The following is a 13,213-nucleotide window of genomic DNA, read 5'->3' as shown; positions in this document are numbered from 1 at the left end:
TTGCTTGAAGTGTCTGTGCAACTTTGCGAACCTTCCAGCAAACCTGGTCTGAGTTTCAAGTTTGTAACAAAACCAGACTAACTTTGCATGGTTTTGGGTTTTACTGCACACATTTCCCCCGACTCACTTTATAATAGCATCATTTCTTGCTAAAATGACAAATATTTGATTCCCAAGGATAGCAGTGTTGTGGGGCTGTCCTGTGCGTAGCATATTTATCTCAAAAATAGTACAGGACTGCTAGATGGAAAGGGACACGTGAATTCTGTTGCGAGTTTGAGGGAGAGGGAAGAGTGGAAGAACAAATTAATCGATAGAAACATTCTTAGAGTTGGTGGGGAACAGAGAGTGGGCCTTCTTTTGTGAACGTCAGCAATCACACTGCTGCAGGGTATCTGCTTGCTCTCATGAGGAAAAGCAAAAAGACCCTGTTATAAAAACGGCAGCAGTGTCTCCTGCTGGTACAAGAAGATACTACTAACTGCTCATTCAAATAAGAATTGGGAGAGGAATGTTACTATGTGTGTTTCACTTGTGTTACGATGCCATCGATCAGAAAAAACTAAGCGTAAACATTAATTCCAAGTAGAAGCCGATAGAAGAATGGACACATCCAGGAAGAGGGTGTGTTTTATGCAACAAAAACAAAAAATTCAGCTGTTTAATATTTTTATAAATCTGATTTTGAGTATATTTGCTTCTAAACCAATCTGGTGAGATAGGCAATGGAAACCAGGATCAGATGCACAGAAAATCTGAGCAAAATAAATAGCGATGTGTTGGTGTTTTGCAGGTACCCTCTGATGCTTCCTCTAGACCTGTCAGCCCTTTGTCCTCTATGGTGCTTGTGAGTCCAGCCACACAAGCCAGCAGCTTGCTTCCCGTTGACTTCAACACCCCTGCCAGTCCCGTGGGCTGCCTGGATACCTCCGCAGCTAGGCACAGGATAGCAATAAACCCACGGAAACAGAGAGTTTTTACCAGTAAGAACCAGCAAACCCCTGTAAGTCTTTTCTGGAGGAGAGTGCAAAGCAAAGGGAGACGGGTGCAAGTGTGTGCAACCTTTGCTGTGCTTCCCCGAGTCTGGGGTCCATGAATATGTTAAACAGGAGGATAAGTGATTAAAGCCAATGGGAATCTTCCTATTGGAATCTTCCCATTGGTTTTAAGAGAGACAGGAATAGACACCTAGTCCTGTTTTGGCCTTAAAACTCTGACTGAATGTCCGTGAAGGGGAGAATTTTGCTACAGTGAAAATTAAACTGTGGAAGTAGAATTTGACATCGGAATAATCAATAGAATAGAGAATTCTGTAGCTGTCTCAGAGCCAGTCAAAAATGGGAATTCTTTTCCAAGGAAATTTTTGAATGAAACTAAAATTTTGTTTGGTTTGGAATTTTTCACTGAAATGATTCACAATTGCACTTCTACCTCGATATAACTCTGTCCTCGGGAGCCAAAAAATCTTACTGCGTTATAGGTGAAGCCGCGTTATATTGAACTTGCTTTGATCCGCTGGACTGCGCAGCCCTGCCCCCCCGGAGCACTGCTTTACCACGCTATATCCGAATTCGTGTTATATCGGGTCACGTTATATCGGGGTAAAGGTGTAATTTGTTTTGTTGCCGGCATTCAAATTGAAATGAAATGTTCTCTTTTTTGTTCCCTCCCCCCATTTCTCTGTCCCACCTCCCTTTTTCCACTGGAAGGAAAAGAAAGGGGGGAACGCCAAAACAAGATTTGTTTTCAGTCCTATTTGATTGAATAAAATGAAAGGGGTTTTTAGTTTCTAATCGTTTAATTGAAAAACTTCAAATTAAACTTTTTCTTTAAAAAAAAAAAAGTTTGTATTTGAAAAGCCAATTTACTTAGAAAAAACTATTAAACAACCTCAGACCAGCCTTATCTGAAATCTTTTGCATCTCAAGGAGGCAGAGTAGTTGAGCTACTCTAAGCAGCCTTGGGCTGAATGTCAGTCCTAGCAGCTCCATAGATCTGGGAACCGATTGCTCAGACAGATGGATGCATGGAACTTGTAGTCTTCCACTTCCACTGGCAGAGAGAAGCAAAAGTGGGTGGCCCTGGGGTAGGGAGTCTGAGGGGAAGAGTAGTGTATCTCCCCCGCCTCCTGGGAATCTACAGAGCCCTGGGAAACATATTGTGGGACTGGGGCCCATAGGCTAGGAAGAGAATGATGGGGCAGAGTGTGGCAGAAATGGGGAGGAACTGCTCTATGCAAGATGCTCCCTTCTGCAGCAGGAGCATTTCCTCTTGAAAATGTGTTCTGGATTTACTGCTGCTAGGCAGAGTACAAATTCCCAAGGGTGGCTCTCTGCCCCCTTGGAGACATGAACTCCTGCCCTGCCAAGTGGCTAGGCTTCAGTGGCAGCACCGCTCTTACAGAATCTTTATTTGATGTTCTTTGCACTGCAGCAGATAAAACTACAACACTGGAGGAGAATAGCTAATTCTCCTGTGGCATTTCTAGTGACCTGAACTGATGATGACATCTCTGACTTGTTCTGTTCTATACACCCATGTAGCTTTGTGATGTCTTGAAAACACTCCCTCTCAAAATGTATCTGTCTTAGAATGTTTCTGGTACTCACCAAAAACTGAAGTACTGTATGTGTAGTTTTAAAGCTTTGATGTCTTGCTATGTAATTCATTGGAGTAGCAACATTCATTCATCGTATTGTTGAAGTTACAATACAGGGATTTTTTCTTGTGTATGTTTATATTTTTCAAAATGAAGTTACATAGAGTGTAAGTTTTGTGCAAAAGTCTTTACTTTGAACCAACCCAAGCGTCTTTTTTGAATCCCACTAGCTGGAACAACTGGAAAAGGAACAGAGTCTTCCTGTAACTGCAGAAAAGAAAAGTACAACAAAATTCCTTGATGCTGACCAGTATGAAAATTGGGCAGGTAAGGCATAATTCTGAAGGCTAAATGGTTAAGTCTGTTAACAGAATTCTATTACAGCCCTTTTAAAACTAGGCAGCTTTTACTTTTTTTTTAAATCCCAAACTCCGTCCCCTCTGCCTGAGAGCTGGCAGACTGTGCTTGAAAGTGAGAAAAGAATGATGTGCTCTGCTAAACAGAACGATGATGAACTCTGCGGAAGGTATTAAAACAGAAATCACACTAGGCGTAACATTTTTCCAAAGCACCTATATCACACGGGAGCCTAAATCTCATTGATTATGCTTCTAAGTAACCTAGGCACTATTGGAAAATTTTATCCTACATCTGTAAATACTGCCTGAGCATTATACCTTTGGAACAAACCATCTTGTGAGACAGTGTGTAGTGTGACTTTAAATAGCTTCTGTACAAGCAGGTCCTTGTTTCCTCTATTTTTTTTTTGGCTGATAATTGATTCTCACTGCAATAGTAAAATCAACTGCCATTTCTCCCAAACAGCCCCTTATTAGAATCCCTGATTTTGATCAGCGCGTTATAAATACATTGATTGATTGTAACATTGTCAGTGTTTTGTTAAACCAAACTCAAGGCCTGACCCTGCAGGATGCTAAGTGTATTGATTGAGGGTTCTTAACAGCTCACAGCTCTGCGTGGTATGTAGTTGGGCATCTCTTTGCACTATTTCTGGTGTATTTGCACTATTTCTGGTGAATTCAGCGTTTGTGAAAGGGGGCAGTTCTAAAGGTCGAGGTTCCAAAGCCAAAGAACAGGAATAGGGCAGATATCAGCAGGGTGAGCTGCCCCAGCTGCCATTTCAGATATTGCATCCCTGAGATTACTAGTAATAGTGCCAATAGTTATGGTGATTTTACTGATGTAGATACTGGCACACTAGGATCCGAACTGAAAGCAACAATGCATTTGATACATCAGCTGCTGAGCAGGCACGTGGCGACAGCAGCTTTCAAATACTACTAGCCTTGGCTATATTCCAACGGAAGCCAATGTATTTCATTACCAGACTCCTGAGCCAGCCAATCCATCCCCCATTTTTAAGTATGTTTGTCAGCCTTGGGCATCTAGTAAATTGCAGGGGGGTTGAGGAGTGCAGGAGTCTTCATTGTAACCATCAAGCATAAATTTGTTTTCTTTTGTTCAACACAGGTTCATTGGTCTGGAAGGATGGAAAAGGAAGTGGTGCTAAGGAGACACAGGCCATAACAAAGACTGACAATTCCACAAGTAACCCTCAGAATTCTGTATCCCCTGCAGACATAGTTTGTACTTTGCTAGAAGAGGATGTATGCCCTATAGAAACAGACCATCAATCTAAAGTAACAGCGTCCTTTCCAAATGAGCAGTCTTCTCTAGCAAAATCTGAGGAGGAGAACAAGGCAGAGGAAGTACTGGTACCTTACTGCTCTGATGAATCTATTGGTGAATTCAAACTACTTCTGCAAAATACTGATGAAGTAATTGAACTGTTTGACTCTCTACAGACTGAACCAGAAGCAATTGTATTTCAGGACACATTAGCATCTGACTTGTATGGCATTTCCATGGAAAAGGAGGATGCCACAAAGGTATCCTTAAAACAACCTGCAGACCAAAGTGACAAAGAGCCTGGAGACGGTGGTGTGGCACTTGTAGGAAAAGTGGAAGATCAGCCTTGTACCGATGAGAACAACTTCCTCTGGCCTGATTCAGATCCTGCAGTGTGCGTTTCCCAGGTTCCTTTAGCCACTTTGGAGACGTCCTCTGAAGTAGAGTGCATGGCTGTTTCAGTGCCTGAAAACACCCCAGCAGCAGAAGATGATAAAGAAATGTGCAAAGTTACGGAACTTCAGCCAGCCAAAGACCATGTAGATTCAACAACATCCCTACAAAAAGACTCAGTTGTGTCTGTGTCAGATATAGATCGCATGTTGCCTCAGAGTAAAGTGAACAAGGAGCTACATTTTAAATCAGAAATGCATTGTCCTGTTTCAAAGGCTCGCCAAAGCAATCAGGAGACAGGTGCATCCAACAACTTGGAAAAAAATTCCATCGGATGCCTTGCCTCCTCCAGTTTGGCCGGCTTCAAGAGTTGTATTCCTCTTAGTGGTGACAGTCAGCAGAACCAGTTAGGCGGCGTAACTTCTCAAGAGAAAACAAGGAAAGAAAGCAAATCTCCAGAGGAAAATATAAAGACTCCATTGAAATCTGCTGCTACAAAACCAGTTCGATTTACTATTGCTCCTGCCTGGCAAAGATCTCTTTCGGGGGGTTCAAATTCCAAGGAAGATTCCTGTGCTAGAAGCTCCCCATCCTCTCCCATAAGACCAGAGTTGTTTGAAGGAACAGCTCACTTAGATACCACCAGGCAAGAGTCTACAAAAAACAACCCTGAAGGGTTTGAGAGGGATAATGAGAGCAACAAGGCCAGTTTGAATTCTTCCATGGAGGGGGCTGAGCATGAAACACAGAATGCTGAAAACCCATTTGGGATCAGACTGAGAAGAACATCCTCTTTGCTAAAGTACCACAGTGAATCTCCAAAGCAGATTCCATTAGCTGTTCACACCACCTCTTCTGGTTCTGTCAAGGAGGATCAAAAATCAGTAGGCACTGGGAGGCCACCTCACAGCCTTCCAGGCAACCAGAAAGCTTTACCTAAAAAATCAGCTGTCGTGGAAGAGAAAAATGCCCCCAAAACAAAACCTGAAGAAGTCTCAAAGAAGCAACACTCTAACAAACTTTCAGGTATTTATGCTATACTTGTATCCAAAGACTGTTGAGAATAATGGCTGTGCAAGGCCATTACAAAGAGCGGCAAACCAGGGATATGAAAAGAGTAAAAATTTTCTTTAATAGCCTTGGCCCTGAAATACAGGACCCTATTCAGCCCTGGTGTAACTCAGCTGATGTCAGTTTGGACTTGTATCTTGGGTTTAGGCTATTCAAGAACATTCTTAGGTTCCACCATACAGTATGTTCAAGCTAGAATAGTAACAGGGCATCAGAAATATAAAATGGGCCATTTTTGCCCATTTTTTGTGGAATCTGTAGAATTTGTTTTCAGCTAATTGTCAGGCCAATGCAATTTAGAACTTAACCAGGTATCACATTAGTTGTAATTTTTTTCTAAAAAATTTGGGAAACGAAAAGGCAGCTTGGCTCTAACTGGATTACATAACAGAACAATGGTCATCACTCTACATTTAGCCTGTACTGTCAGAATGTTGCTTTGAGAGCTGAATCTTGCCCCGATTGACTTTAAAGACTCCAGTAGATAAAAAGGACAAACATCCTTGCTGAGGAACAAAGACAAAATCAGCAGGGAAATTAATGTTATCTTCACCCTTTTCAAAGTGTATTCGCTGAAGGATTTAAAACACAAAACTGTTTAGGTTTTGATAGACTTGCCCTAAATCCCTTTTTTACTTCCAAAATGCTTCTTTTATAGAAAAAGTCCATAGTCCGCATTTGGAAACTGTTACCTCTGAACCAGCTTGGGTCTCCATGGCAAAACTAAAGCAGAAAGGTTTCCAGGGTCATCCTCTTGCCAAAGGACATCAAAGGGAGGACAAAACTTTGACCAAAATGGATCAAGAGGAGGTATGGTACCTAGTGGCTGGTAGACTAGAACCATTGTGAATACTGTGACAGTCTGACAGGATACCTGTACACAATACTGAATTTGGTGTTCTTGGATAGCAGGTTTTTAGTAATGTGTATGACCAAATTTTCAAAACCAATTTCTAATGTTGTGCCCACAGACAGTTGCTGATGCAAATGAATAGATGTGTATTTGGCCATATCCACAGCTCAGGTACTTGGAAGTTTGGGGTCAGACTCTGCAACACACCTATCCTGCCATAGTCATCTTTGTGCCTCTCATATTCTGAACCTTGCAAGGGGTCTGCCAAATGCCCAGCACAATTTAAAGCAGCCACAAAAAGCTGCTCTATGTTACGGCAGTTTTCCACAGCCCCTGCTCTGCTGCTGAGAGCTGGTTCTGGCACAGGACTTGGAGGCAAAAGGTTTGTGGTTCATCCACAGATTTCCTGTGTGACCTTGGGCAAGTCATTTGACTGTGTCTCACTTTCTTAATCTGTAAAATGGGGATAACTGTCGTCTTTGCAGGGCTGTTGGGAAGTTTAATTCAGTAATATTTGTAAAGGACTTTGTGATCCTTGGCTAGAGGGTGCCAAGGAAGGACAAAGCAGTATTGTTATTTCAGTGATCATAAGTATATTACAGACTTAATGGTAAGTGGATACAATATCACAAGTAGTGATTGTTAAACATGCCATTGAAAAGCTGTGTAAAAAGAAAAGCACCTGGCCTGCCTTGGTATATTCCCCAGAGCACCTGTGCCCTGTTTCTATTTCTCTTCTGGTGAATTCTCAAAGTCCACCTCTGATCGAACCTTAAAGGGGAACTGCTTCCTGTGTGTAATTATTTACACTTGCTGGTTTCCTTATTTGCATTCTTTTTTTTTTCCTTAAAGCGAGTGACCTGTGCTAGTGAGAATTTATTGGGGAAGAACCTAACTCCCAGCCTGTGCGCTCAGGAGAAGAAATCACAAATGAAGACCACTATGTCTGCTACAGCAGGTATTTTTTTTAAAAGTGTGTGTGTCTGACTCACTCACTCACAGTAATGGCCAAGATTTTCACTGGTGACTTTTTGGGTGTGTCCATTTTTGGCTGCCCAGCCTGAGAAACCTTTAAATGGGCATAATCTTCAGAGGGTGACTGCTCAGCATTTTCACCCACTAGGCTGCGTCCAGACATGTCGATAATGCTACTCCCCTGCTTACTCCATCCCCAGAGCAGGTGGGTGGGGGGTGAGCGGAGAAAAGTTCCGTCCTCAGCCCGCTTGCCAAGGTTCCTGACTGAGGACGTGGAAGGGGTGGTTGGTGATGCAGTGACTCACTGCGACTAGAGACCAGTAGTAAATTACAACCAGCAGGGAGTAACCGTGGCTCAAAGAGGTGTGTGCCTCATGGTGCTTTCTGAGGAGACTGATGCAACGTATGCCCAGCCCTGGTTCAGGGCTATGCCTAAAATCAGAGTTGAGCCGGAACCGTGTGCAGATAACACGCATCAAACTTGCAGCTCAGACTATATTTTACTCAATGAAATCTATTAACTTCAAAGCTTTCTTGTAAGTAAGTGAATAGACTTTCTCGCCTTCCTCCCCATCCTGGGTCGCTGACATAGCAATGGATGACTGGCTGAGGAATCATGACCCAGAAATGCCACGTTAGCTGCCAGCTCAGTGTGTGATTCAGCTATGATTTTAAGGATTCCATTATGTGCCAGCTTCATTCCCAAACTTGGTAAACTTGGCACAAAGCTAGACAATGGTAAGCAGGTAGAAGTTTGAGACGTCTCCTTTTGGAGTACAGTCAGGGCTGGGCTGAAAATTTCTCCCATGCCTCTGCCGGAGACCCCTGGATTTTCACTTTGGCTGGAATTCATGCCACCCATGAAAGTTGCAGCCTAAACCTTTCTTTGCATTGTCTTGCTCCATGGATCATTCTGTACAATGTCTTTCCCCCACAGTGGTAGCAGCTAAGGTCACCCAATTCTTTCACCTCTTGAAAATTATGACGATCTCTGACTAATGTTGATGTTTTCAAGAAAAATCACCATTACCCAACAGTTCAGAAAAACACCACGCCCTGCTGCCAGCATTGTCCCCACATGACCAACAAAACAGGAAGACTTTCAAAACTTAGACTCCTCTTGTTTTACTCATATTAAAGGAGCCAATAATTTGACTTGGCTGAGGGGCAAGGAGTATATATAATTTCCAGAGCAAGTGGTAACCTTGGACACACTTTTTGTCTTGTAAATGGCTGTTGCAAAAGTTTTCTTTCTACACTTGATAAGTGATTGCGGCTTGTGTGTATGATACGTGTCCTGTACAGGTTGACATTTGTAGCTTGGTGCATGTATAGCGCAAGGTAGAATGGGATGATTAGGAGAGAGTTCTGAGAAACCAGATCCTGCATTGAGAGCTGCTGCATTACTCCTCTCTCGGAGCAAATCTCAGGCCAGAAAGGGGATTGCTTATTTAGACCCCCTATTAGCATGTCCTTAAGCCCCTATCTCCTCAGATGTGCCCATTCTCGGTCTACACTCCACTCCCTTTTTTAAGCCTACGCTCTTGAGACTGTCGAAGGGACTTGAGACTGACTTTCACTCAATACAGAGGAATATGGGTATAATCTTCATAAGTGTCCAAGTTCCTTTTTTCAAAAGGGACTTAGGTACTTGAGAGCCTAACTCCCTTTGAGACTTGAGGCCCAGATTTTAAAAAGGTATTTAAGCCTTGCTGGAGCCTAAATCTCATCAACTGTCAATGGGATTTTGGCTCCTAAGTGCCTACTTCCCTTTTGAAAAATGAGATGTAGGCTCCTAAATCAGTTAGGTGTGGCACTGCTGAGTGCAGCAATGCCTGAACACCTTTACAAATCTGGGCCTAAGTCCCTACGTTATGTAAGCACTGTTGAAAAAGTGATCCTATATCTGGAGCTTGACCTGCTCTTATTAGGGGAGCGTTGTCCCTTCCGCTATAGTCTGCCCCATGCAGGGCACAGCCAGGGCTATCCCTACTGAGCTGATCCCAGGGGCAGGCTTTGCCAACAAGTGTTATCAGAGTGAATGTGCATTTTTTCATTGATCTCAACACAAGCAGGATCAAGGCCCCTTGTGCTTAACTTTGCTTGTACCCATAAATAGCTTCCATTCATGCTTGCCCCCCCCCCCCCCCCGCGTGCCACGCAAAGACTTGTAGATAGTAATTAAATATGAGAAGGTTTGGCTTTTTCAGGCCCTGATTTATATTTCCAAATGAAATACAATCTGTTGGAGTGTGCCGAATGTCAAATGGCTTGTGAACTGTCCCTTGAGATATTTCAGTTGCTTATGTGTAGGCTGCATTCTGTCCTGGCCCATGCAACCCATCGGAAGACATCAGTCTTCGATATTTTCTATTAGATCGATAAATTAGGCGTTTTTTTTAAATAGTAGCTCAGAGCCTTACCAGCAACAGTATCAACATTCCTTAGTCTTTGCCGATGTCACCAGGCTTTTGAAATCTGCAGCCTATTTGAAAAGAATATCTAGTCACATTATGTTATCAGCTTCCCTCCCCTCTGGCTAACATGTCCAAGAAAATGTAGTATGGGTTTAACGCATATTTTTTTCCTAGTAGCATTTTTATAGTACAAGTATTTTTGTTGGCAGTAAAGACTGGAAGGTAAACCTCTAGACCACTCAGTGTTGAAGATGCCTATCGTTCTCTGCTAGCCCAAGGTAAACTTGGAGTGATTCTTCCCATGCAGCACATGATCATATGGTTGACTCCTAGAGCCACTTGTGCGTTACACAATGCAAAATTATCCTGTGGAATTCCCTGCCACAAGCTATACTTGTGGCCAAGAGTTTTTAGCAGGATCCAGAAAATAACTGGATATTTATATGAACAAGATAAAAATCCCTCAGGAATTTTGGAAAAATTTACTCATGCTTCAGGGCTTAAGCCTTCCTCTAAATACTGGGAGTTAGCCTGTCTTCACTGAAAGCTGTCTCTTAAGTGCCTACTACAGAGTTTCTGACACCTTCATCTGAAGCAGCCAGTACTGGCCATTGTCACAGACTGGGCACTGGTCTCTGGACCACTGGTCAGATCTAGTCTGGCAATTCCTCCTCTTATCTCTGTTGCTTTGTGAAATTGTGTCACTTTTGGTTTTGTTTCACCTCTAGGTGACGTCACTTTAAAGAGCAGGAAAAAAAGTTAGCGTAAGTTCTGTCTAACTCTCCTGTGTTCTGATGACTGACTGGCATTGTTCTCAGCAGTTACACTTGGACCTATGGCTCAGGAAGCATCTGTGGTTCCCACCACTGAAAAGGAAACAAGACAATCCTGTAATCTGCCAATGACACCGTGCAGCTCTGCTGAACCACCCTGGCTGTCCCTGGCCAAGAAAAAAGCCAAAGCTTGGAGTGAAATGCCTCAGATTGTTCAATAGCAAATGACAAGAGTGTCCTCCTCTGTACTGCCAATAACTGTATTAACTCCATATAGTAACTTCTTCGCTGGGACCATTTTTGGGGGGATGAGATAAAAGCCGTAGAACCTTCAGCACAGACTGTAGCTGTGAATATGTGAAGAAGAAATGCCATTGACGGGTTAACCTGCAGTAACCACCAGCATTAGGAAACTGAGCATTTTCCACGATAAAATACCATGAAATTCCAATTGACCAATTCATACTGACCATGTTTGACTAAAAGACAGTGGTGCTCTAAGAGGAGGCACTTCATGCCTTTGAAGCATTTCCTTTCTAAAAGGGGAGATTAAAGTACCCTGCACACAATACAGTATTCTGCATGATTTCACTTTGAGCATTGAATTTGTTTGGTGTCACAAAATGGTTTTAGAGCTCTGCACTGGAGCATCCAGACTGGCTGTCACTGATGTAGTACCATTTATGTCTCTAGAGCTTGGTCTAGGGCAGGTCTGACTGTGGTTCTGATTGTTAATGTATCTGTTTCATAAATGAAACAAGACAAAAGCAGCAATGCAGATTTAGGGGATTCTCATTTCTTAGGTGGTTAGAGTCACTCTGCCTTGGGCCTCATGCCTTCTATTATACCATCTACTGGAAAGGCCCAGAACTGCACTGCCTTTATGTTCTACTGCTAATGTATTTTAAAAAAATCAATACCTTCTAAGGACTAGATTCTGCTCAGTTACCTCTGTAAATCTGGAATAACTCCACTAACCTTAAGGTAGTTTGGAGATGCTGAATTTGGTCCTTATACCTAAGCTAAAATTTTTATATTTAATTTCTAGCATAGAGCAATTTCTCTTTGTAAGCCTCTTTAGTGAAATATCCCTGCTAATGGCAGAGGTGGGAAAGGTTTGACCCACTCTTGTTTTCTGTGTAGAAGGAGACCTGTTCGCCACAAACAGTATCCCACTGTTCATATTCACCGCAATATGATTTTTAGACTATTTCCTTTGCAGTTTAGAAAAAAAATACACGTAACATCCACCCTTAGCCATCAGTACATAACTGAAAGCTGAATCTGAACATCTATCTAAAGATACATAGCTGGCAAACAGCTGCTCTTTTAGGGTTCAATTCTGCTGTCACTGAAGTCTTGCCACTGACTTTTATGGGAGCAGAATCAGATCCTTTAAAAATAAACTTTGTAAAATGACTTAGTGACATCAGTGTCAGGACAACCAAACTGCAGCTGCCTATACATTGCACATTTGCAAAACATTTTCTGTTTACAGCCAATGAAAACATTGAAGACTGACTTGTCCGACAGATTGTCTTTTGCAAACAAGCTGGGTAGCATCTTTAAGAAAAATGGTGCGGGGCAAGAGGTCCAAATGTGAAACAACACGTTTGACCTTGGAGTAACTCATTATCTAGACTCCCACTGTTGGTTCTGGCCTGAATTTAAATATACTACTACTTCTGAAATCTGTATCCATTGCTAATGAAGACTGTGCAACTCTTATTCATGTGGCTGAACAACTTACTCGCACTAATAGTCCCACTTAAGTTAATGGGTCTGCTCTTATGAGTCAATGCTAATCAGAAAGAGAAAAGGTTCCACAGTCGGTTCACTAATACAGGCTGGTTTTACTACTTTTTAGTATCTGTTCTAAGAAGTGTATCTTCTCCTGCAATGTATTGAAGCACTTGTATTTCTCTAAAGTTTGAGAGTATTATGTAAAAGAACAAATTAAACATTGTCTACTATGGTTTTCTACAGCTGACATCACATACATGGGTTTACTGACCCTCTGTTTAAAATATGCACTTTCCTATATACTGCTATTTCTCTCCTGTTCTTTGCCAGTCTGGATTGCAACCCCACACCTAAACTACTGCAAACAAAAACAGCATTTATCTATTACCTTGTTGCTTTTGTTCTTGATATTGTGTCTCTCATTTTCTGTATGGTATGTATATACGTTTTTGTAATCCTCACCTTTGGAGGACCCCCTTTTGTATTCTATTCCCATATTTGGTTTACTATTAAACGCTATGGTCATGATGGAATTTTTCTGGGTTTGGATGGTTTGTGATTCTGGAGGGGATGGACTGGCATTAGGGAAGCAGACCTTGAAGAAGAACTGTTTGCTTGGTGGGTTGATATACTGTATAGATTCCAGGTTGGGGAAAACTCTACCTCTGGGACTTTGAACTGAGCATCACAGAGGTGAGAGACTGTATTTAGTTTTCTTTGAAGTCATGGGACAATTTGT

At 42.3% G+C, this 13,213-nt stretch overlaps 1 protein-coding gene across 5 annotated transcripts in view; it reads left to right on the top strand.

Annotated features, from left to right (window-relative positions):
• The window catches only part of KIAA1210 (KIAA1210 ortholog), an 89,069-nt gene extending 76,062 nt beyond the window's left edge, over positions 1–13,007 (top strand). For 3 of the 5 annotated variants that reach the window (XM_054040235.1, XM_054040236.1, XM_054040233.1), the window contains exons 7-12: positions 794–1,003; positions 2,830–2,926; positions 4,091–5,668; positions 6,372–6,523; positions 7,419–7,524; positions 10,777–13,007. In XM_054040235.1, coding sequence (XP_053896210.1) covers positions 794–1,003; positions 2,830–2,926; positions 4,091–5,668; positions 6,372–6,523; positions 7,419–7,524; positions 10,777–10,952 — 2,319 coding nt within the window. In that variant the 3' untranslated portion in view covers positions 10,953–13,007. Of the gene's footprint in view, positions 1–793; positions 1,004–2,829; positions 2,927–4,090; positions 5,669–6,371; positions 6,524–7,418; positions 7,525–10,686 lie in introns of all 5 variants that reach the window. The other 2 variants (XM_054040234.1, XM_054040237.1) reach the window with 2 other exon arrangements.
• The last annotated feature ends 206 nt before the right edge of the window (positions 13,008–13,213 follow it).

This window comes from Malaclemys terrapin, chromosome 9 (assembly GCF_027887155.1).
Source record: "Malaclemys terrapin pileata isolate rMalTer1 chromosome 9, rMalTer1.hap1, whole genome shotgun sequence".
In the NCBI taxonomy this organism is placed as follows: Eukaryota; Metazoa; Chordata; order Testudines; family Emydidae; genus Malaclemys; species Malaclemys terrapin.
Note: the sequence above shows the minus strand (reverse complement) of the source record. Positions and strands in the feature narration are given on the sequence as shown.